General features: G+C 43.8%; 2 protein-coding genes across 3 annotated transcripts in view; one reads left to right on the top strand and one right to left on the bottom strand.

The window, feature by feature from the left end:
* LOC310844516 (cytochrome P450 2J2-like) overlaps positions 1 to 22,366 on the top strand; it is an 80,011-nt gene that overhangs the window by 21,134 nt on the left and 36,511 nt on the right. The gene's annotated exons all lie outside the window — the stretch shown is intronic.
* LOC310845015 (cytochrome P450 2D28-like) overlaps positions 2,527 to 22,366 on the bottom strand; it is a 92,910-nt gene continuing 73,070 nt past the window's right edge. The window contains exons 3-8 of one of the 2 annotated variants that reach the window (XM_083739884.1): positions 17,862 to 18,022; positions 16,695 to 16,871; positions 14,578 to 14,719; positions 13,261 to 13,448; positions 12,672 to 12,813; positions 2,527 to 3,300 (exon numbers count right to left, since the gene is read on the bottom strand). In XM_083739884.1, the coding sequence (XP_083596010.1) occupies positions 3,113 to 3,300; positions 12,672 to 12,813; positions 13,261 to 13,448; positions 14,578 to 14,719; positions 16,695 to 16,871; positions 17,862 to 18,022 (998 nt within the window). In that variant the 3' untranslated portion in view covers positions 2,527 to 3,112. The remainder of the gene's footprint in view (positions 3,301 to 12,671; positions 12,814 to 13,260; positions 13,449 to 14,577; positions 14,720 to 16,694; positions 16,872 to 17,861; positions 18,023 to 22,366) is intronic. The other variant, XM_083739885.1, reaches the window with a different exon arrangement.

Genomic DNA, 22,366 nt, shown 5'->3' with positions numbered 1-22,366 from the left:
AACCCAATCATTGTGAGATTCCAGAAAAGCAATAGACACCTTCTTCTTAGTGAGACTCAAACTAATATGCTAGCCCTGAAGAAGAATGCAGATCATGTTTTTTAAAGTGCCAATCCAAAGCACAAAGGGTGTGACCAAGCTTCCTCATGGTAATGGCAGCATTTCTGCTATCTTTCCTTTAGCTTTGTGAAATTCTCCCATGGCTCATGAAACATCTCCCAGGGCCCCACAAGAAGGCCTTGTCCTGCATGGAGATGGTGCGTTCATATGCAAAGGAGGAGATAGAGAAGCATAAGGAGAATCAGTCTCTGGATGATCCATAGGATCTCATTGATTTCTATCTGCTTCAGATGGAGAAAGTAAGTATCTGCTTTGAAGCTGAATACTGCTCATCCAATGAATCTTTATATTCCCTGTTATAAGTGAATACTAATCTCTTGCCTGGAAACCAGCATCTTTTTTCCTGAATCTCAGTTGAAAATGGCATTGAGTTCCCCCAAAATATTTCTCATAGTCAATTTAGTTGCTAAAGTGGGTTGACATCTGTCAGGGAACTGCCATCAGAACGAGAGACGGAGGCAGGGCCACCCAGCGATGCCGGAGAGGGGACGAGCAGGGGGGAAGGATTTCAACGTAACACCCATAGAGAAGAGAGGGAGATGGAGGAATTGGTGACAGGGCTCCAAGACCCTTCCCCCGACGATAGTGGAGAGAGCGCTGGGACGCCCCTGCCTTCCCCTTACTTGCGCAGACGCGTTCCGCGCAGAGAACATAGGAGGAGACTCAGGGTCAAACAGCTTTTATGCTGGAAGAGGTTCAAGAGATGCCCACTCTCGGATCCTGCAAGTGACTAACAGGTCACGGAGGGCGAGCTCCGACCCTGGGCATGGTTGGGGCAAGCAAGCTAACTGAACTGAAGTAAGGTTACGCACAAGTAACCCCTAACAACCATTACAGCAATCCGAGAGTCTCTGCTGTTACTTGTGCGCAAGCAGTGGAAACATGAGCCAGACTGGAGGCGCCGGGGCAGCGGAGCCAGCTGCGGGGGCGCAGGACCTACTAAAGAGGAACCAGGAGCTGGAACGGCATGTGGCACTGCTGATGGCGCAGCTGGACAAGAGGCGCACCCAGGACGCGCAGGTTAGACCTACCCCAGTGGCAAAGAAGGTGCCACAAATTTGGGGGGGAGCCCGAGAGATATAATGGATTCCGAACAGAAATAGAGTACGCCTTGCAGCTGCAGCATGATGACTTTGCTGACGAGGCAGCGCAAGTGGCGTATATCGTGGGGCACCTTGAGGGCAGCGCGAGGGAATGGGTTAGACCCCTAATGGCCTCGCAGAACCCCGCCATGAAGGACGTTCGGAAGTTTCTTCAGGCAATGGACGCGATGTATTCTAGCCAATTGGGGGAGAGCGTTACCCAAAGGGAGCTGCTGAGATGCAAGCAGGGGGAACTTTCTGTGAGAGACTACTGGTCCCGCTTTGCGATGCTAATACACCGGCTCGGATGGGATCTAGATAGCCCTCCCATACGGATGCTGTTTGAGGAGGGGTTGACCCCAACCGTTAAAGATGAGCTCTCCCGCGCGCCCTGCCCGGAGACTCTGGATCAGCTGACGAAGGCAGCGCTGGCGATAGGTGCTCGCCAAGAAGCGCGTGCTTTGGAAAGGCGGGAAGGGAGGGGAGAGCGCCACTCTGACTACCGCATTCCGGAGATGCCTAAGCTGCCCGCCGATGACGTAGTGCCCATGGAAATCGATGGAGCGCGGGCGCGCGAGGTTTCTGGCGCCAACCAAGGAGGCAAAAGGGAGGGAAAGGCTGGGAAAAGCACCAAGAAGTGTTTCCTCTGCCAACGGCCAGGACACTTTGCCAGGGTCTGTCCTCAAAGAAAGGCTTGGCAAGGGATGGTGGGAGCCGCTGGAAGCGAGGAGGAGGGGGCAGAGGAAAAGGTGCAGGGAAACGACAGCGCTTGACTGCCCACAGGGGGCCCACCCACCCAACTGCATATGTTCAAAATGATACACTGATTGGGAGTGGGACATAAGGAAAGAGGCATAGAGTCTTTGCATGCTTAAAAATTCAGGGCCCTTTTCTAGCATTTGTGCTTAAAGGGTCACAGGCCAAGATAGAAATATCTGCCCATCCTTAGCCTGAAGAGGAGACTGAGAGGAGATATGAGAGCCACCTTGAAATATCCCATGGAAGAGGGAGCAAGCTTGTTGTTCTCCTGCTCTGTGGAGTACAACCTGAACCTGTTGTGTTTGCTGTGATTTTCCATAATGATTTTTTTGGGGGAAATAGCCCTTCCAATTAGACTTCTTCCATTCTTTTTCCAAGGAAAGTTCCAGAGGTTTGATAGCTTTCCTCTCTGAGTTCACTCCAAGTTGTGCGCAGACTCCTCTTTCTCTTCATCAATGGCATGTGTAGGCAAACTAAGGCCCGGGAGCCGGAGCCGGCCCAATCACATTCTTTCACTCCTGATACCTTGTGTGGTCCTCAACATGAAGTTCCGGGTTCAACTTACTGATTTAGAAGAGATATTTTATTAACAAGCACACATGTACAGTATCCATCAAAGAAACTTAGTCTTCTTCAACTGGAGAAGCTGACAGTCTTGCTCTTAGGAGTCTACTCATCTTAAAGATACAATAACATTTCTCAGCATGGGGAGTGGTGTTGTAAGGAGGCTGCAGAAGAGGGAGAGAGGAGGAAGTGTGGGAATGTGTATGTTAGGGAGATTTGATAAAAGTAAGGGGGAGGGGGAGGAGAAAAGGGAGCAAGAGTAAGAATGGGGATGCAAAGGAAGTTGTCAAAGAGGAGGGAGTAAGGAGGCATTAGGTGAGGGATGAAGATGGAAGCAGGGGCATGAAAGGGCCTGAAGAAATGGAGAAGATGGGGTGAAGGGGAAAACGGATGCAAAGCAGAGCTGCAGAAAATAAAAGAGAAGTGGCTTCAGAAATGGAGCTGCGAAGGTGAAAAGAGACCTCAGTAGTTGCATGGGATGAGATGGGACGGGAAGGGGAAATGCTAGGGGGTTCATGTGTCAGGAGTGGCCAAGGGTCACCGAGTGCAGGAAGCAGGGGTGCAGCCCCTAATATTTTCCTATTTTCTTATGTGTTGAAGCGGGGAACTGCACAGAGTTTATAAGGATGGGGATGTGTTGTAACCCCTATTGTAGCCTCTTGATTGAGTTCTTTGACTCCTTCTGGCAGCTGAAAACTGAATGCCCTCAGCAGGCTGGTCAGGAAGATGAATATTTCGATCTTTACCATCTGCATTCCCAAACAAATGCGAGCCCCTGAAGAGGAGATATGAAGAAGGCAGTAACTGAGCAATAATTTACTTTCCAGTGTTCATTGCTTTGTTGCTGTAAACATTCCACATAACCCTTTGGGAAACTAGAAATAGTTAGGCTAGGGAAAACATCAAAGCTGCTGTCAATTTCCTAGCCTGGTCAGTGCTAACCTTTCTTTCTTCTTCTTCTTATGTTTTGTTCTGTAATTTGAAGTTCCCTATCTCATATCAAGGAAGATACAATGAGGAAAGGAATGGAATACAGATGAAGGGCCTGTCAGGAGCTCGTCCTACACTCGTGTAGGACCCTGGCAGAGACACATGCCCGACTGGCATGTTCTCTCCCTCTTGGTCGTTCGTTTGGGAGCTTCAAAAGCTTTCTTCAGCCCGAACATCATAGCAGACACCGGCACACTTAGGGATCTGCAGAGTCTTTGCAGCTTGCGTAACAGGCCTCAGCAACTCAGCATTTGGCTAATCTACGTTTATTCACATATAAACACACACGGAGCACTGCAACATGGCTCCCTCTCTCTCTAGCATCAGACAGCAAAGAGAATGAACAAAGGACAATAGTCCCACTTCACAGAACACAGTAACACAAACATCCTGTCTCCGTCACTTCCCACTCTGGCGTCAAAACATACACCGTCATGTGAAAGACAACAATCCCATGACTGTAATCATGGATCAGGAATTCCAACATCCTCCCCCAATTCATGCACTGTGTTGCAGTCATCAGTGTAACTGCAGCAACCATACAGATGTCATACACACAGTATACCCCTGTATCACCTGTTCCACCCTTGGAACTACCTGCAACTGGATTGGCCTTGGCCCTTACTATCTTGCACTTCTGACTAGTCTTGGCGTCATAGCCCTTCTGACTATCAGGAAGTCTCACACCTGGCTTTGTTGGGACTAGAACCCTAGCCATGTTCCTCTCTGAGGAATCAGTGTTGGCACACACGGCCTCTGGACGTGGTCCAGCTTCCTTCTCCAAGGAAATAGTGTCTACCCTTACAGCCTTTGGGCGTGGTTTCCTGTCCCTTGAGGACAAACCCTGTGCCCCTTTCAAGACTTCAGATTCCTAGACCTGCGTCGAGCCACTAACCACAGCTAAATCTGCAACAGCTGTGTTAGCAAACTCCTGAGCATACCTGGTGGGCATCAGACGGCTACAAATCAAGCCTTCTTCTGCCAGCCTTAATTGCCTGGCAAGAACTTCAAAGGCTCCTTGCCTTCTTCTGTGCACGAGCCGCTGGCTTTGGCACAAAACAGTCCGGCCTGCCTTTACTTTCATTTTCAAGCACAGGCTTTATTCAGTCTGTCTCCTCACAGCGTTTTTCCCTTCCATCTCTGAAGAGGCTTGCCTCACACTGCCAGTTCCAGGAGATTCCAACCGAGATAAAAACAGACCCCGGTTCTTCTTCTGCTGGCACTGGGTCTGTGGCCCCGATTCCTGGGCCCCTAACCGTTGTCAGGACAATAAGCCCATGACTGCAATCATGGAGCAGGAATTCTAACATGACCCTGTGTGAGGGGAAGGGCAGAGAGGATTGCCCAGGGCTAGAAGCTGGGGCAAGAGGGTCTAGCTCCTAAGTGAGAACTGGGAGGACTCACTTTTCTGTGTGCAGAATAAGGGTGAAGATTTACTCTTGATAGAGGACTTTGTAATATCCTTTTCTTCTTTTCTTTCTTTACTTCCTTTCCTCATCTTTTTTTTCTATTTTCCCTTTTAGTTTAGTATGATTTTTTATTGTGACTTATGTATAAAATTACAATAAAACTTGATTTTAAAAAATGAAAGGAAAACGGACTTCCGGAGGCGGCACGAAACAGCAATGGCGGTCCTCTTTGCGCTGTGAAGAGGGGCTCCGCGAAAAAGGGTCGTCCGCTGCGGCAAAGCGGAGACCCATTAAGAAAAACCGCAGGCAGAGTGAGCCTGCGGCCGTGGGACTCGGCGGGCGCCTGGAGCCCCCCCAGAAGCGGGGAAGGAGCCTCGTAAGAGGCTCCGGAACGTGAAAGGGGGAGCGGCGCTGTGAGTTCATCGCTCTTTTCGTGGAAGCAAAGCCGCGCTGCTGCTGCTGATGAGCGCTGACCTTTCTTCTTGAAATTATCGGAATTGGAGCAACATACCCGTGAGTAAGGGACCTAAATTTTCTAACTTAAATTGAAGAAATTCGGCTGAAAACGGGAGGCGAGTAACAGGAAGTCCGCCTCCCGACTCTGCTAATTAGATCAAAGCAAGGGCTCGGAAACGAGCTGAAGTATTTAAAAAGGGATTGTAAAAGTGGAAGAAAGGGTGCATTAAGAGATTCTGCATTTTGAAGATAAAAAGGAAAGAACTGTGTGTTGTATAGACTTTTATTCTTTGGAACTATCCTCCAATTTCTGGGCTAAACGGGGTTGAAAGAGATAACCCCGTCACCGGGCTGCCAGTGCATAGAAAAAGAACTGTCAAACTGCTGTCAAACTGACGACATTGTTGCAGAGATTGAAATTGTTGCATAGACTGAGATACTAACATTAAACATTGTTGCATGGACCTGTATCGATACTTTATGGCTGGATTTCAAGAGATTTGAAGTTCTGGAAACCTTCCTTTTGTGTTTGGGAATTACAAAACTCAATATGGGGAATTGAGGAACTTCAATGGCGGAAAATAGTTCCTTTCTTTTTTGAAACTTTGAAATACTCCCCCTATAGGACTGTGGAAATATAGTGGCATGGGAATTGAGCTTTATTGAAACTTTTTGTGGTTCTTTTTGTTTATATTTGGGACTTGTTTTTCCCATGGGACAAAAGACCATTTGACCTTGAACAGAGGCAGGTGTGGAATGAGCGGCACAGGGAGAACAAGAGCAGCTAAAGCTAAAGATAAAGAAAAAGAGAAAAAATCTGGGCAACTTTTGCAAACAACTTTAACTCATCACCGCAGATCATCTGTCCCAACTGTGCTGACAGCACAGGAGGTGGAACTAGTGCAGCCTGCTGCAGAAGATATGGCAACTGGAGGATCTGAAACAGTTTTAAAACAAATTTTGGAACAATTGGCAGTTTTAAACCAAAAAGTGGACAATCAAACATCAAAGATTGACCAAGCTACATCCTCTATTGGCAAATTAACTGAAGAGGTTTCGCAGCACACTCAGGCAATTGAGAAATTGCAAGGAGCTACGGCAGAAAACTACAAATTAGCTGTGGAAGCCAACCAAAAAGCAGAACAGGCGAATTTAAAGGTTGATGAAATTAAAGGAGAGGTAAGACCTCTGAGAAGGCAGGTAGGGGAACAACAAGCCTACCTGGCATTGGTTGAATTGAAAAGTAAAGACAGTAATCTCAGGATAAGGGCTATCCCGGAACTGGAGCAAAATAATTTAGAGGGATTCTTGACACTTTTGTTCTCCAAATTCTGGGGAATTGAGGAAGAAAAGGACTTTAAAATTGTGACAGCCTTTAGACTGGGAAAATCAGTAAAGAAAGACAAGCCCAGAGACTGTTTGGTTGCTCTGAAATCAAGAGAAGAAAGGGATAAGATATTAGGCCTACATTTTAAGAAATCTTTGGAGGTAGAAGGCAAAAGGGCCGAAATTTACAGAGATATACCCAAATATCTCTTGGAACTTAGGACTACCTATATAGATTTGACCAAATTGTTGAGACACAACGGAATTCCTTACAGGTGGGAGTTTCCACAAGGACTTTCATTTACTTACAAAGGAAGGAAAATAAAGATTAAATCACCTGAAGACCAGCAGAAGTTCCTACACGACCACGAGGAGGACCTGCAAAAAGGAGCTGCAGCTTCTTGGCCTCCACCACCACCGGGACCATCTCCAAGAGTTATACCACCAGGATCAGGACCAGCATTACCTCCCCTGGGATCGGGCGGAAGCTTAGATACCCCATTGTAGAACCCGTCAATTGATCCAGGATGTCTCTGCAGCTTCTTAGTTGGAACATAAATGGCGGAAACTCCCCGGAAAAAAGAAGAAAAGTCTTTCACATCTTGAAAAAGGAACAACTGGACGTTATCTGCCTACAGGAAACACATGTGACAAGGCTCCATAGAAAAGTGTTAATTAACAAAAGACTAGGCCAAGAATTTATTTCTTCGGACAAAGTTAAGAAGAGAGGAGTGGTGATTTACGCAAAGGAGAGCCTGTCACCGAAATTTTTATTCAAAGATGAATATGGCCGAATTTTGGCGATTGAAATACAGACACGAGAAAAAATTTTGATATTAGGAATATATGCTCCAAATGAGGGAAAGTCGGAATTTTTCAGGAAGCTGCATGAGACTATGCTGGATTATTTGGACTATAGTAACATCATTATGCTGGGTGATATGAATGGGGTTGTGTCTGTAAATATGGATAAGTCACAAAGTGCCAACATATCGAAAGATGGCAGACTACCTAAAACTTTTTTCGAAATGACAGACAATATGGACTTAGTTGACATTTGGAGGGTTAAGAACCCTCTAGGGAAAGAAGGGACTTTCTTTTCTGAAGCTCATCTGACATGGACACGAATCGACCAAATCTGGACAACTAGAGGACTGGCACCTAAGACTAGAAAAGTGGAAATCTGCCCAAAAACCTGCTCCGACCATAGTGCTTTGAAAGTGGAATTGAGACTTAACACAACCGGTTCTTTTAGATGGAAAATGAATGACACTTTATTAAGAGATCAGGAGATTGTGAAGAAGGCCCAAAAAACTTTAAAGGACTATTTTGAGATAAATTTGAATACTACTGTGGAAAAAAGAACAATCTGGGACGCAAGTAAGGCAGTCATGAGAGGGTTTCTAATACAACAAAACACGATTAAGAAAAGGCTCTGGAATGAAAAGAAGGAGAAGATATTGGAGAAAATAAGAGAAGGAGAGAAAAAATTAAGATCTAGGCCTAAGTCGAAGGATGTGTTAAGAGAAGTGAAATTTTTCCAGGCGCAATATTCAAAACTGATAAACCAAGAGGTGGAATGGAAAATTAAACAAATGAAACAAAGATCCTTCGAATCGGCGAATAAGTGTGGGAAACTGCTAGCCTGGCAGTTGAAAAAGAGACAAAAGCTTAATACGGTTACAAATCTAGAGATCGAAGGGAGAATGGTTCAGAAACCCGAGGAAATCAGAAAGTGCTTCCAGAGGTACTTCAAAGAACTTTATACACAAGGGCCGCAAAAAGCCTCAGAGGTGGATCAATTTCTTAAAACTAATGGATTACAAAAAATACCCCTGGAAATGAGAACAAACCTGAACTGTAACATTACACAGCAAGAAATTGAAAGTGCCATTCAAAATCTTCAACTTGGCAAGTCCCCATGCCCGGACGGCCTAACCTCCAAATATTACAAAGTTTTAAAGGACTATTTGATACAACCATTGATGGAGGTTTGTAACCAGATAATGGAGGGAAGGAAGGCACCGGAAACGTGGAAAGAAGCTTTCATCACATTGATACCTAAATCAGAGACTGAAAAGACCCAACTTAAGAACTACCGCCCCATTTCACTCCTAAATGTGGATTATAAAATTTTTGCTGATATTTTGGCAAATAGACTTAAAAAAGTACTAAATGAAGTGATTCACAAGGACCAGGCTGGCTTTCTCCCTGGTAGGCATTTGTTTGATAACACAAGAAACATTATTGACATTTTGGAACTTCTACAAACAAATCTGAACACTAGAGCGGTTTTGATTTTTGTTGACGCAGAGAAGGCCTTTGATAATATTTCTTGGATGTTTATGAAGAAAAATTTGGAAGGGATGGGAGTGGGGCGGGGGTTCGAAAATGGTATAGAAGCAATCTATACAGAACAAAGAGCTAAATTGATAGTAAACAATGTGGTGACAGAGGAGTTTAAAATTGAAAAAGGGACACGCCAGGGGTGCCCTCTATCCCCCCCTATTGTTCATTTCAGTTCTGGAGGTGTTGCTAAATATGATTAGAAAGGACCGGTTGGTTCAGGGAATCGAGGTCGGAGTGAAACAATACAAATTGAAAGCATTTGCAGATGACTTGGTATTAACACTTCAGGAACCAGTCTCCAGCACTAAAAGAGTGTTAGAATTAATTTCTGATTTTGGTCGGGTGGCGGGGTTTAAGTTAAATAAGCAAAAAACCAAGGTTTTAGCAAAAAATTTGACAGTTACAGAAACAGATGAGTTCTCCAAAGAAACGGAGCTGAATGTGGTTAAAAAAGTAAAATACCTAGGGGTGTACTTGACCTCCAAAAATTTGAATTTGTTTAAAGATAACTATGAGAAATGTTGGTCAGAAATCAAAAGAGACTTGGAAATATGGTCAAGATTGAAACTTTCCTTGTTAGGCCGAATAGCCGCTGTAAAGATGAATGTATTGCCGAAAATGTTATTTTTGTTTCAGGCCCTACAGATCGTGGACAAGGTGGAATGTTTTGGAAAGTGGCAGAAGGATATTTCTAAGTTTGTTTGGCAGGGCAAAAAGCCCCGAATAAAGTTTAAAATATTAACTGATGCGAAAGAAAGAGGGGGATTTGCCCTGCCAGACTTGAGGCTATATTATGAATCTGCAGCCTTCTGCTGGTTGAAAGATTGGTTTTTATTGGAGAACACTGACGTCCTGGATCTGGAAGGGTTTGACAATGCGTTTGGGTGGCATGCATATTTGTGGTATGACAAGGCTAAAGTGCACAAATTGTTTAAAAACCATATTGTCAGAAGAGCAATTTGGAGGGTCTGGATAAAATACAAAGACTTATTGGAGAGTAAAACTCCGAGATGGCTCTCACCGGTGGAGGCCAAGGCACGTAAGAGACCCAACATGGAGGCCCATTGGCCTAAATATTGGGAAATAATTGAAAAAACTGGAGACAATTGGAGGCTGCTAAGCTTGGAGAAATTGAAAACTAAGGTACGAGATTGGCTGCACTATGCGCAAATTCAAGAGGTATTTAAAATAGATAAAAAAGTTGGATTCCAGGTGGAAAAATCGAAACTAGAGACTGAATTGTTAGAGCCAAAAAGTAAGCTACTTTCGAGAATGTATAACTTGCTGCTTAAGTGGAATACACAGGATGAGACAGTCAAATCCGCTATGATAAAATGGGCTCAGGACGTGGGGCACAACATTATGTTTGTAGACTGGGAAAGGTTATGGAACACCGGTTTGAAATTCACGGCATGCACTGCCTTGAAGGAAAATATTATGAAAATGGTATACCGGTGGTACATGACCCCAGTCAAGTTAGCCAAGATATATCATCTGTCTGACAACAAATGTTGGAAATGTGGAGAGGCGGAAGGGACATTCTTTCATCTCTGGTGGACCTGCCCGAAAGTGAAGGCCTTCTGGGAAATGATCCATAATGAACTAAAAAAGGTACTGAGATTTACCTTACCTAAAAAACCAGAGGCCTTCCTTCTGGGCATGGTGGACCAGAGAGTGCTTAAGAAGGACAGAACCTTTTTCATGTATGCTACCACAGCAGCAAGGATCCTGATTGCAAAATATTGGAAGACACAAGATTTACCCACGCTGGAGGAATGGCAATCGCAGTTGATGGACTATATGGAACTGGCTGAGATGACTGGCAGAATCCGAGACGTGGGAGAAGAAACAACTGAGGAGGACTGGGAAAAGTTTAAGGACTATTTGAAAAAACACTATAAGCTGTATGAATGTTAAAAAATGCACCTTTCAGGAAATTCTAGCTTCAGCAAATGTAAGTTAATGAAATGAAAATTAAGACACAAGAATTCAGAGGTAAAATAATGAAATAACTTTATTGTGTTTAATATAAAATATATAAGAATTGAGCTATAGTAAAATTGAAAATAGGGAACATGATAAAATGGAAGTTACAATAAGTTTTGAAATAAGTTAACAAATTGCTGATGCTTTATAAGACAGAGAACGCAGGGTTCGGAGGATGTGGGGAAGTCCTATAGATTAGATGGAAAAAGAATATGGAAATTTGTTATTTATATCCTTTTTTCTTATAACCACTCTTTATTCTTTTTTCTGTATTTCTGTATCTTTAAAAAGCAATAAAAAAATGTTTTTTTTAAAAAAAAATGAAAGGGAAACGTTGGTCAACTGCCCAAATCAGCAATGCAGAAAGGGGTTAAGACCATGGAGTAACCTGTCCTGCCAGGTTTACTTCAGACCTATTGTCCTCCCTCAGGCCAACTGAGGAGCTCACTAGGTAGAGAGGTCTGATGTAGTTACTCCAAGCTCAGACCACATGGTTCTTACAAGACACTCTCATGTTCCTATACCAATTATTTAGCTTTTACCACTGTTTGTAACTAAGCCAAGTTTTACTACCTGTGCGATGCTTTATGACACTTCAGGTGATTTACAAGAATTGCATACTTTAGAAGAAGAAGAGATTGGATTTGAAGGAGTCTCAAAGCGGCTAACATTCTCTTTTCCCTTCCTCCCCCACAACAAACACTCTGTGAGGTGAGTGGGGCTGAGAGACTTCAAAGAAGTGTGACTAGAAAGGTGACAATCCACACAGAGAGAGAGAGATAATCATACAGTTGGAAGAGATCCCAAGGGTCTTCAAGCTCTATGCCCTGCAATGCAGGGATCTTTTGCCCAACGTGGCACTTGAACCCATGACCCTGAGCTTAAGAGTTTCCTGCTCTACCGACTGAGCCATCTCGTACTTTGGTCTGCTTTGTTATGTGAAGTATTATTGAGTACTCAAAAAGAACTGGGTACTGTCAGAAATTATCTAGGTAAATGTTTTATCTGTGTTAGCATCAGTTCTTTTCTTTTGAAGAGTTGGAAACATGTCTACAATAGTGTCGTGCAATTCATTTTTAACAGGCATTTTGTAAGCTCTCTGTTAGAGTTGCTTTTCAGCCCAACGTTTTTGTCACACCTCTCATAAGCATGCTTCAAACCAGAGGCGTGGAAGATATTGTGAAAGTATAATGTAAAGTTATCATTGTAGAACAAATCAGTATGGTATTTTTGTAAGCTTCATTTAGACCTATCTGTGTATTGTTTTACCATTAATTACATTAAAAAAACTGTCAACTTCCATCATAATGTCATTTTCTTTGATGAAACCTTTTATTAAGAAATAATAAATTAAATATTGTATTTTCTGTGAAAGAATTCAATACAAGGTGAAGTGTGTGAGGAATTGAACGGGGGGGGGGGGCATGGAGGAGAGGAGAAAGAAGAGCTAATTTGTCTTAACTTGCCACTGCCTTGCCCCATTCTGCTGACCAGCGCTGCCACTCTAGCCAGAAAGACTCTGCTACTGCTCTGTCCCACTCCCTCATGTGCTGCTGTTGATGTCATTTTCTGGAAGCAGACATATAAGCACATCTACAGATCACAACATAGCTTGGTCTTCTGCATTTACCTGCACCAAATGGGAGATATTCTTCTCTGTTCACAAATTGTCCATCCTTGTCCAAGAAATGATTTGGGTTGAACTCTGCAGGTGTCTCCCATCGTGTGGAATCAAGAAGAACAGAGCGTAGATCAGGAACAATAACAGTCCCCTGCAAGTGATTTGAAACAAGTGATTTGGAATGCATTCAGATCAACACATTTCTGGATTGTCCCACACTATCCCAAGACTAATCATTGCAGAGACCTGTGTGATTTATTATTATTTGGGGGGGGGGGTTGGTTTTGTATTCTTCACCTTAACAAAATTTCTGTACAGGCAGGAACACAAGAGGACTACCCCCACCTCTTTTAAAATGAAAGCTCACAACCCAGGTGAGACCTCTGGATACTTCAGGCTCCTCCCCTGCCACAATTGCCCCATGGAATGGCACTTGCTGATGGTGAAACATGTCTGCAGATGGAGCTCCTGCTCTTGCCCTTCAGATTTTTGACTAGACAGGAAGTTCCTGTACGGCTGGCTGCATCTCTCAATATGCAACCTTCTGCTGCTCTTTGTTCTTGGGCTACAGGAGTGCAGCTGTATCATACTGTTATACCTTGGGAATGAGAAAACCACGCAGCTTGAAATCCTTTGTACATTGCCTAGGTATCCCCAAAAAACTGACGTATTTAAAGCGCTGCATTTCATGAATCACAGCATTGGTGTAGGGCAGTTTCTTCTTATCTTGATAGCAGATTGAGTGAGCAGAACCTATGACATCTTCTATTTCCTTGTGCATTTTATCTGAAGAGAATGATGGAAACAGAAGTTTTATTGTGAATATTGCATTTTATTTCAGATGGACATTTATTTCCCTTGAACATATTCCATAATCCTCTGTGAATGAGTCCAGGTTTCTTGCATTTTTAGGTCACCTAGTCCTCCAAAGAGCTCGTCTGTGTACATGATTCTTCCCCACTCTAGATCCCAGGTGTGAAAAGGCTGAAAGTGAAGCTCATCACAGTTGTTTCTGGTTACCAAAGCTGGCTGGATTTGCTGAAGGGCTGGGATCAAAGGCTTTGTGTGTGTGTGTGTGTGTGTGTGTGTGTGTGTGTTTGTGTTTGTGTGTTTGTGTGTTTGTGTGTTTGTGTGTTTGTGTGTGGGGGGGTTCTAAATCCCCTGCCCTCAATATTTCCTACTTAGTTTCATTAATCCTCATTTCCTCATTTCCTCTTTGGCTAGCATCACTCATATAAAGGTAAAGGTAAAGGACCCCTGGACAGTTAAGTCCAATCAAAGGAAACTATGCAGTGTGGTGCTCATTACACTTTCAGGCCTAGGGAGCTGGTGTTTATCCACAGACAGCATTCGGGGTCATGTGGCCAGCATGACTAAACCACTTTTGGCACAACTGGACAGCATGATGAGTGCCAGAGCACACAGAAATGCTGATTACCTTCCCACCGCAGCACTACCTGTTTACTTACACTGGCATGCTTTCAAACTATTACTTTGGCAGAAGCTGGGACAGAGCAACGGGAGCTCACCTGTCATGCAGATTTGAAATGCCAACCTTAGTTTCACAATGGAGGCCCATCCACTGCACCAACCCTCTCCTATCCCAATTCCATTACACATTCAGACCCTCCATCTCTACCTGTCCCAGTAATCATAGACTGGAAATGTCCTGTGGGAAGAGGGCATTGTGGGCATTTGACAATTTTTCTTCTGAAATTTATATGTTACAGAAATTATGTAGGAAAATATTGGTGGGGGAAACTGATCTTTCCAGACATGAAAGTCATGAAAGTCAATAACATTTCCTTCCATAATTTCCATCATAAACTCACATTTAACTCTTTCCAATATGAAACCTTTAAATAATTATGGTCCACCCTAGTGATCAAGAGAAGCCCTGGCTCTCCTCTCTCACCTTGGACATCTGGATGACTTGTCAGGAGGAGAAGTGCCCATTTCAGAGAAGCTGTGGTTGTGTCTGACCCTGCTATGAAGAGCTCAGAAATACACCGAGCCAAGCTTTCTTCATCATAGGTGGACTCCGGGTCATTCTTGCTCTGGTGTTGAAAATGGGAAAAGTGACAAATCATTTACACTCATAACAATTTGTCCTTCAAAACTTAATTTATTTTATTTCCCCCACTTATTACCATACCACCCACACATGCTTCATAAGGGGTGGGGTGTCTTCTTACACTGCCTGAGGTGAAATGGGAAGGTGTTGCCACCATCGCCATACTGTTGCTGCCACCTGCCTTACCTGGGTTGCACAGCAGTGCCCACAAAGTGGCAACAACAAAAGGGAGCTTGGTAAGATCTTGGAAGATTTTGGTGAAATTTTGCCAGAAGCTGCCCCCTTTGCTTCTCCACTAGCAGCTGGCTAGGCAGCACATCCCCAGAGATGCCTCCTGTTGGCATTCCACTGCCCAAGGCAGCTGTCACAGCCTGCCTCATGGATGGGCCGGCCCTCTGCTTCATAGCTGGTTATGATAAGAAACCCACGCACACTTTCCTGTATTTAAAGCGGTAGCTGCTGGTGCTAGATTTCAGGATCTGTGAGTTGGCATAATAACCCAATACTGGCATGAAGAGAGGGATCCAATGGAAACTCTGGCAGCAGATATTCAAAATGTGTGCTAGATATTTCACTGCCTAATGGTCACCACCATATAATAGTCGAGCTCCTTTTTTTCAAATCAGTCCCAAAGCATTCACCACATAATGGTCACAGGGAATTCTAAGCATGCATGAGAATGCCTTGCCCCAATTCGGACTCCCTATTATCCTTACTGTACCTGTTCACACATATTCTGAGCATCCTAATCACACCAAAAAGATTACAGATAGGTAGCCGTGTTGGTCTGCCATAGTCAAAACAAAAAAAATTTTTTTCCCTTCCAGTAGCTCCTTAAAGACCAACTAAGTTAGTTCTTGGTATGAGCTTTCGTGTGCATGCACACTTCTTCAGATACACTGAAACAGAAGTTTCCAGACCCTTCTATATAGTGAGAAGGTGGGGAGGGGTATTACTCAGAAGGGTGGTGGGAATGGGTGATTGGCAGATAGCTGTGATGAGCCTGTTGACGACTCTTATCTCATTATACATGACAAAGCCATTTTTCACCTTCTCACCCCTTGCTTTTTCCTGTAAGACCTATTGCAGTCGTTAAGAGTCGTCAACAGGGTCATCACAGCTATCTGCCAATCACCCATTCCCACCACTCTTCTGAGTAATACCCCTCCCCACCTTCTCACTATATAGAAGGGTCTGGAAACTTCTGTTTCAGTGTATCTGAAGAAGTGTGCATGCACACGAAAGCTCATACCAAGAACTAACTTAGTTGGTCTTTAAGGTGCTACTGGAAGGAAAAATTTTTTTGTTTTGACACCAAAAAGAGTTAGTAATAAGTAATAAGCATTATAAACATAATTATGTTTCTTTATAAAGACTGTTTCCTCAATTATGGGCCGTTCCTTGGTTTTTCACCAAATAATCATTGCACCCCCCCTTTTTTAAAAAAGAATAATTGGCATAAAAGTGTGACAATTATGTGGTGAAATATGGTACTTACCACTAACCATATTTAACCATTCGTTTGTCATTATGAGAAACATTGTTCAAAGAGGGAAGGATGAAACTATATTTTTGCCTTTCTAGTATGTGAAGATGGATGAGATGGGGATTTGAAGTCATACCCTAGTTTAAGAGCATTTTGTTTAGGATTTTCTGTTTTCTCAGTCCACATTTGAATGTCAGATGAACATCAATCCAAAATAATTTATGTACAGAAGGAATGCTCCAAAGCAAGACCCCTTAACACACTATAAATGGTAATGGATGGATGTCAACCCACTTTAGCAACTAAATTGACTATGAGAAATATTGGGGGGGGGGGGGGACTCAATGCCATTTTCAACTGAGATTCAGGGGAAAAGATACTGGTTTCCAGGCAAGAGATTAGTATTCACTTATAACAGGGAATATAAAGATTCCTTGGATGAGCAGTATTCAGCTTCAAAGCAGATACTTACTTTCTCCATCTGAAGCAGATAGAAATCAATGAGATCCTGTGGCTCATACAGAGACTGATTCTCCTTATGCTTCTCTATCTCCTCCTTTGCATATGAACACACCATCTCCATGCAGGACAAGGCCTTCTTGTGGGGCCCTGGGAGATGTTTCATGAGCCATGGGAGAATTTCACAAAGCTAAAGGAAAGATAGCAGAAATGCTGCCATTACCATGAGGAAGCTTGGTCACACCGTTTGTGCTTTGGATTAGCACTTTAAAAAACATGATCTGCATTCTTCTTCAGGGCTAGCATATTAGTTTGAGTCTCACTAAGAAGAAGGAAGGTGTCTATAGCTTCTCTGGAATCCCACAATGATTGGATTCTGTGAATTATCCCTAGCTGAAAATGTGAAAGAAAACTATGGCTCAAAATATTTTCCCAGCTCCCAGGTATAATTCCAGAACTGGGCACAATCACAGGACCTCTCCTGGAACAAGTTAGTGCCCTTTTGTGGTAGGTGGGGGTGGGTGGAAATAGGGTGGGGGGGGAATTCAAGTACGTTTCATGAGTACTTTTTTTTTTTACAGATTAGGAATGGAGGTAGAAATGTGGAGAACTGAACTTAAATTTGAGGAAAGGGTTTAGTTGATCATACAGAAGGGGGCTGCTTTCCTCAGCAATAGCAATAGTGCTTGAGTTGCTGGTCTCTCTTTCATTAGAAAAAAATTCCAGCCAAGTGGTGGCTGCAGGGGCCTCACCATGGACGCCATCATGATTGCCACTGCTAGGTGGGTATAGAGTAGACACATTAGGTTTTCCATGATGGCAACAAAACGATGTAATTCCCTTCTCGAGAAGATTATTTTGTTCACCTCTGTTCCCTTTATTGGACTCTAGATGACCTGTTCTCAAGGTCATTGTTCCATTTTTTTGTCCCATCTTCCCTCCAAAGAGTCTCCTGTGGTGGACAAAGTCTTCTTTTGTTGTTTTTTTATGGGGGGTTTTGGTGTGTTTTTTATCTCAGTGATAATCATGAGCAATTGATCAGGCTGTGAGATAGTAAGTGGCCCTTATCACAGATCAATTTAAACCTGATCTCACTTCTCCAACCCTCTATCAGAATATTGATTTGTGGTATTAAGGCCCTTGGGAGACCTGTTTGGCAGGAATGGAAATGACTACTCACAGCATAACCAAAGCTAAATAGAAATTGTAGGATAAATGCTATGGCTTCTATCAGCTTCTGGAACCATTCATTTTCAAGTGCAAACCGGTGCCCAAAAGCCACAGAACTTATTATGTTGGAGACTGAAGTAGTGATGGGCATGGAGGGGTCAAGTGGCTGTCCTGCAAAATAAAGTTATACTAATGTTAGCTCATGTTAGCTCATCACCTTCATTCCCACTTCATCCCCACTAATGTTAGCTCATCCCCTTCATGGATCACTGCCTTGCCGTGGTGAAGGGGCTTGAATAACTCAGAGAAGCTATGAGCTATGCCATACAGCACCACCCAAGATGGACAGGTCATAGTGGAGTGTTTTGACCAAACGTGATCCACCTGGAGCAGGAACCGGCAAGCCACTCCAGTATCCCTCCCAAGAAAACTTCATGGACAAAGACAACAGACATATAAAAGTTATGACGCTGGAAGATGAGCCCCTCAGGTCGGAAGGCATCCGACATGCTACTGAGGAAGAGCGGAGGACAAGTACAAGTAGATTCAGATCTGATGAAGTGGCTGGGCCAAAGCCGAAAGGACGCTCAGTTGCGGATATGCCTGGAAGCAAAAGGAAAGTCCAATGCTGTAAAGAAAAATATTGCATAGGAACCTGGAATGTAAGAACCATGAACATTGGTAAGTTGGATGTGGTCAAAAATGAGATGGCAAGAATAAATACTGACATCCTGGGCATCAGTGAACTAAAATGGACGGGAATGGGAGAATTCAGTTTGGATGACCATCACATCTACTACTGTGGGCAAGAATCCTGTAAAAGAAATGGAGTGGCCTACATAGTCAACAAAAGAGTGGCAAAAGCTGTACTGGGATGCAATCTCAAAAAATGATAGAATGATCTCGATATGAATCCAAGGCAGACCTTTTAACATCACAGTAATCCAAGTTTATGCACCAACCACTGGTGCTGAAGAAACTGAAATTGACCAATTCTATGAAGGCTTACAACACCTTATAGAAATGACACCAAAGAAGAATGTTCTTCTCATTATAGGGGATTGGAATGCTAAAGTAGGGAGTCAAGAGATAAAAGGAACAACTGGCAAGTTTGGCCTTGGAATTCAAAATGAAGCAGGGCAAAGGCTAATAGAGTTCTGCCAAGAGAACAAGCTGGGCATCACAAACACTCTTTTCCAACAACACAAGAGACGACTCTGCACATGGACATCACCAGATGGGGAGCATCGAAATCAGATTGATTATATTCTCTGCAGCCAAAGATAGAGAAGCTCTATACAGTCAGCAAAAACAAGACCTGGAGCTGAGTGTGGCTCAGGTCATCAGCTTCTTATAGCAAAATTCAAGCTTAAAGTGAAGGAAGTAGGAAAAACCACTGGGCCCGTTAGATACTATCTAAGTCAAATCCCTTATGAATACACAGTGGAAGTGAGGAACAGGTTTAAGGATTTAGATTTGGTGGACAGAGTGCCTGAAGAACTATGGATGGAGGCTTGTAACATTATACAGGAGGCAGCAACTAAAACCATCCCAATGAAAAGGAAATGCAAGAAAGCAAAGTGGCTGTCCTCGGAGGCCTTACAAATAGCAGGGGAGAGAAGGCAAGCAAAATGAGAGGGAGATAATGAAAGATACAGGAAATTGAATGCAGATTTCCAAAAAATAGTAAGGAGAGACAAGAAGGCCTTCTTAAACAAGAAATGCAAAGAAATAGAGGAAAACAATAGAATGGGAAAAACCAGAGATCTGTTCAAGAAAATTGGAGATTTCCATAATAAAAGACAAAAGTGGAAAGGACCTAAGAGAAGCAGAAGACATCAAGAAGAGGTGGCAAGAATACACAGAGGAACTATACCAGAAAGAAATGGATGTCTCGTATACCCCAGGTAGTGTGGTTCCTGACCTTGAGCCAGACATCCTGGAGAGTGAAGTCAAATGGGCCTTAGAAAGCACTGCTAATAACATGGCCAGTGGAAGTGATCATATTCCAGCTGAACTATTAGAAATTTTAAAAGATGATGCTGTTAAGGTGCTACACTCAATATGCCAGCAAATTTGGAAAACTCAGCAGTGGCCAGAGGATTGGAGAAAATCAGTCTACATCCCAATCCCAAAGAAGGGAAGTGCCAAAGAATGCACCAACTACCGCACAATTGCACTCATTTCACACGCTAGCAAGGTTATGCTTAAAATTCTACAAGGCAGGCTTAAGCAGTATGTGGATCAAGAACTCCCAGAAGTGCAAGCTGGATTTTGAAGGGGCAGAGGAACCAGAGACCAAATTGCAAACATGCGCTGGATTATGGAGAAAGCTAGAGAGTTCCAGAAAGACATCTACTTCTGCTTCATTGACTAGACAAAAGCCTTTGACTGTGTCGACCACAGCAAACTACGGCAAGTTCTTAAAGAAATGGGAGTGCCTGATCACCTCCTCTGTCTCCTGAGAAATCTCTATGTGGGACAAGAAGGTACAGTTAGAACTGGATATGGAACAACTGATTGGTTCAAAATTTGGAAAGGTGTACAGCAAAGCTGTATATTGTCTCCCTGCTTATTTAACTTATATGCAGAATTCATCATGCGAAAGGCTGGGCTGGATGAATCCCAAGCCAGAATTAAGATCGCCGGAAGAAATATCAACAACCTCAGATATGCAGATGACACAACCTTGATGGCAGAAAGTGAGGCGGAATTAAAGAACCTTTTAATGAGGGTGAAAGAGGAGAGCGCAAAATATGGTCTGAAGCTCAGCATCAAAAAAACGAAGATCATGGCCACTGGTCCCATCACCTCCTGGCAAATAGAAGGGGAAGAAATGGAGGCAGTGAGAGATTTTACTTTCTTGGGCTCCATGATCACTGCAGATGGTGACAGCCGTCACGAAATTAAAAGACGCCTGCTTCTTGGGAGAAAGGCGATGGCAAACATAGACAGCATCTTAAAAAGCAGAGACATCACCATACCAACAAAGGTCCGTATAGTTAAAGCCTTGGTTTTCCCAGTAGTGATGTATGGAAGTGAGAGCTGGACCATCAAGAAGGCTGATCGCTGAAGAATTGATGTTTTTGAATTATGGTGCTGGAGGAGACTCTTGAGAGTCCCATGGACTGCAAGAAGATCAAACTTATCCATTCTTAAGGAGATCAGCTCTGAGTGTTCACTGGAAGGACAGATCGTGAAGCTGAGGCTCCAATACTTTGGCCACCTCATGAGAAGAGAAGACTCCCTGGAAAAGACCCTGATGTTGGGAAAGATGGAGGGCACAAGGAGAAGGGGACAACAGAGGACGAGATGGTTGGACGGTGCTCTCGAAGCTACAAACATGAGTCTGACCAAACTGCGGGAGGCAGTGGAAGACAGGAGTGCCTGGTGTGCTCTGGTCCATGGGGTCATGAAGACACGCTAGCAGGCCGTCATGTTTGTTCTTTGTTCTGACCAACGCTGAATAAACATTCTAAATGATACCCTCCTGAGTGCAACATTTGCTGTGTGAATTCTGCTGACAGAGTGTGCACCAGCCCAAGAATGTGGCAAGCTATTTCTTAGGCTTCGTGTCGCTAATTGCTGATACTGTATCTACGGGAGGTCGATGGATCGTCCGGCAGCCGGCTTGGGGGCTCCGATGGACTTTATCTCCCTGGCAGTATCCCAACAGAAAGACCCTGTGTGAGAGGCAGAGAAGGAAAGATCTCCCAGGGTGGGAGACTGGGGGAAGAAAGTGAAGCACCCAGGTGAGAGCTGGGAGGGTCCACTCTCTTCTGTGTGAGACAAGAGTTAAGATCTACCTTTGAGACAGGGCTTGGCGTTTCTTTCTCTTTTACTTTTTTGTTTGTTTGCTTAGTTAGTGTTGCTGAAAAGTTTTAATAAAAAAGTATGGAAAACCAAATAAACCCAATTCAGCCCATTTTTCGACACTGTTTTTAAGGATATGATGTGTGGTGTCAACCAGTTACTGGTCCAACTAGACAGGTTTGGGGTTTTTTACTGAGGGTGAATTCTGCACCATATTTTTGACAAGACATAATGCATCAATGGTGGATATATTCTGCTTTGTTAATTCTTCTGCAACGCTGCCTGAACACTACTGCATTATTTCTATCTGGGGAAACGATCTATATTACAACAAAAGTGGGACAAAAATAAGTTTCTGCATTTGTAGTTTTCAGCAGAAAGTTAAAGGATGTGATAGGGACGCGGGTGGTGCTGTGGGTAAAACCTCAGCGCCTAAGACTTGCCGATCACATGGTCGGTGGTTCAAATCCCCGCGGTTGGGTGAGCTCCCGTCATTTGGTCCCATCTCCTGCCCACCTAGCAGTTTGAAAGCACCCTTAAATGCAAGTAGATAAATAGGTACCGCTTTATAGCGGGAAGGTAAACGGCGTTTCCGTGTGCTGTGCTGGTTCAGGCTCGCCAGAGCAGCTTCGTCACACTGACCACGTGACCCGGAAGTGTCTCCAGACACCACTGGCCCCCAGCCTCTTAAGCGAGATGGGC

This window comes from Podarcis gaigeae (assembly GCF_964106915.1).
Source record: "Podarcis gaigeae genome assembly, chromosome: 5".
Taxonomy (NCBI): domain Eukaryota; kingdom Metazoa; phylum Chordata; class Lepidosauria; order Squamata; family Lacertidae; genus Podarcis; species Podarcis gaigeae.
The sequence above is the reverse complement of the archived record's forward strand: the minus strand, read 5'-3'. Positions and strand labels throughout refer to the sequence as shown.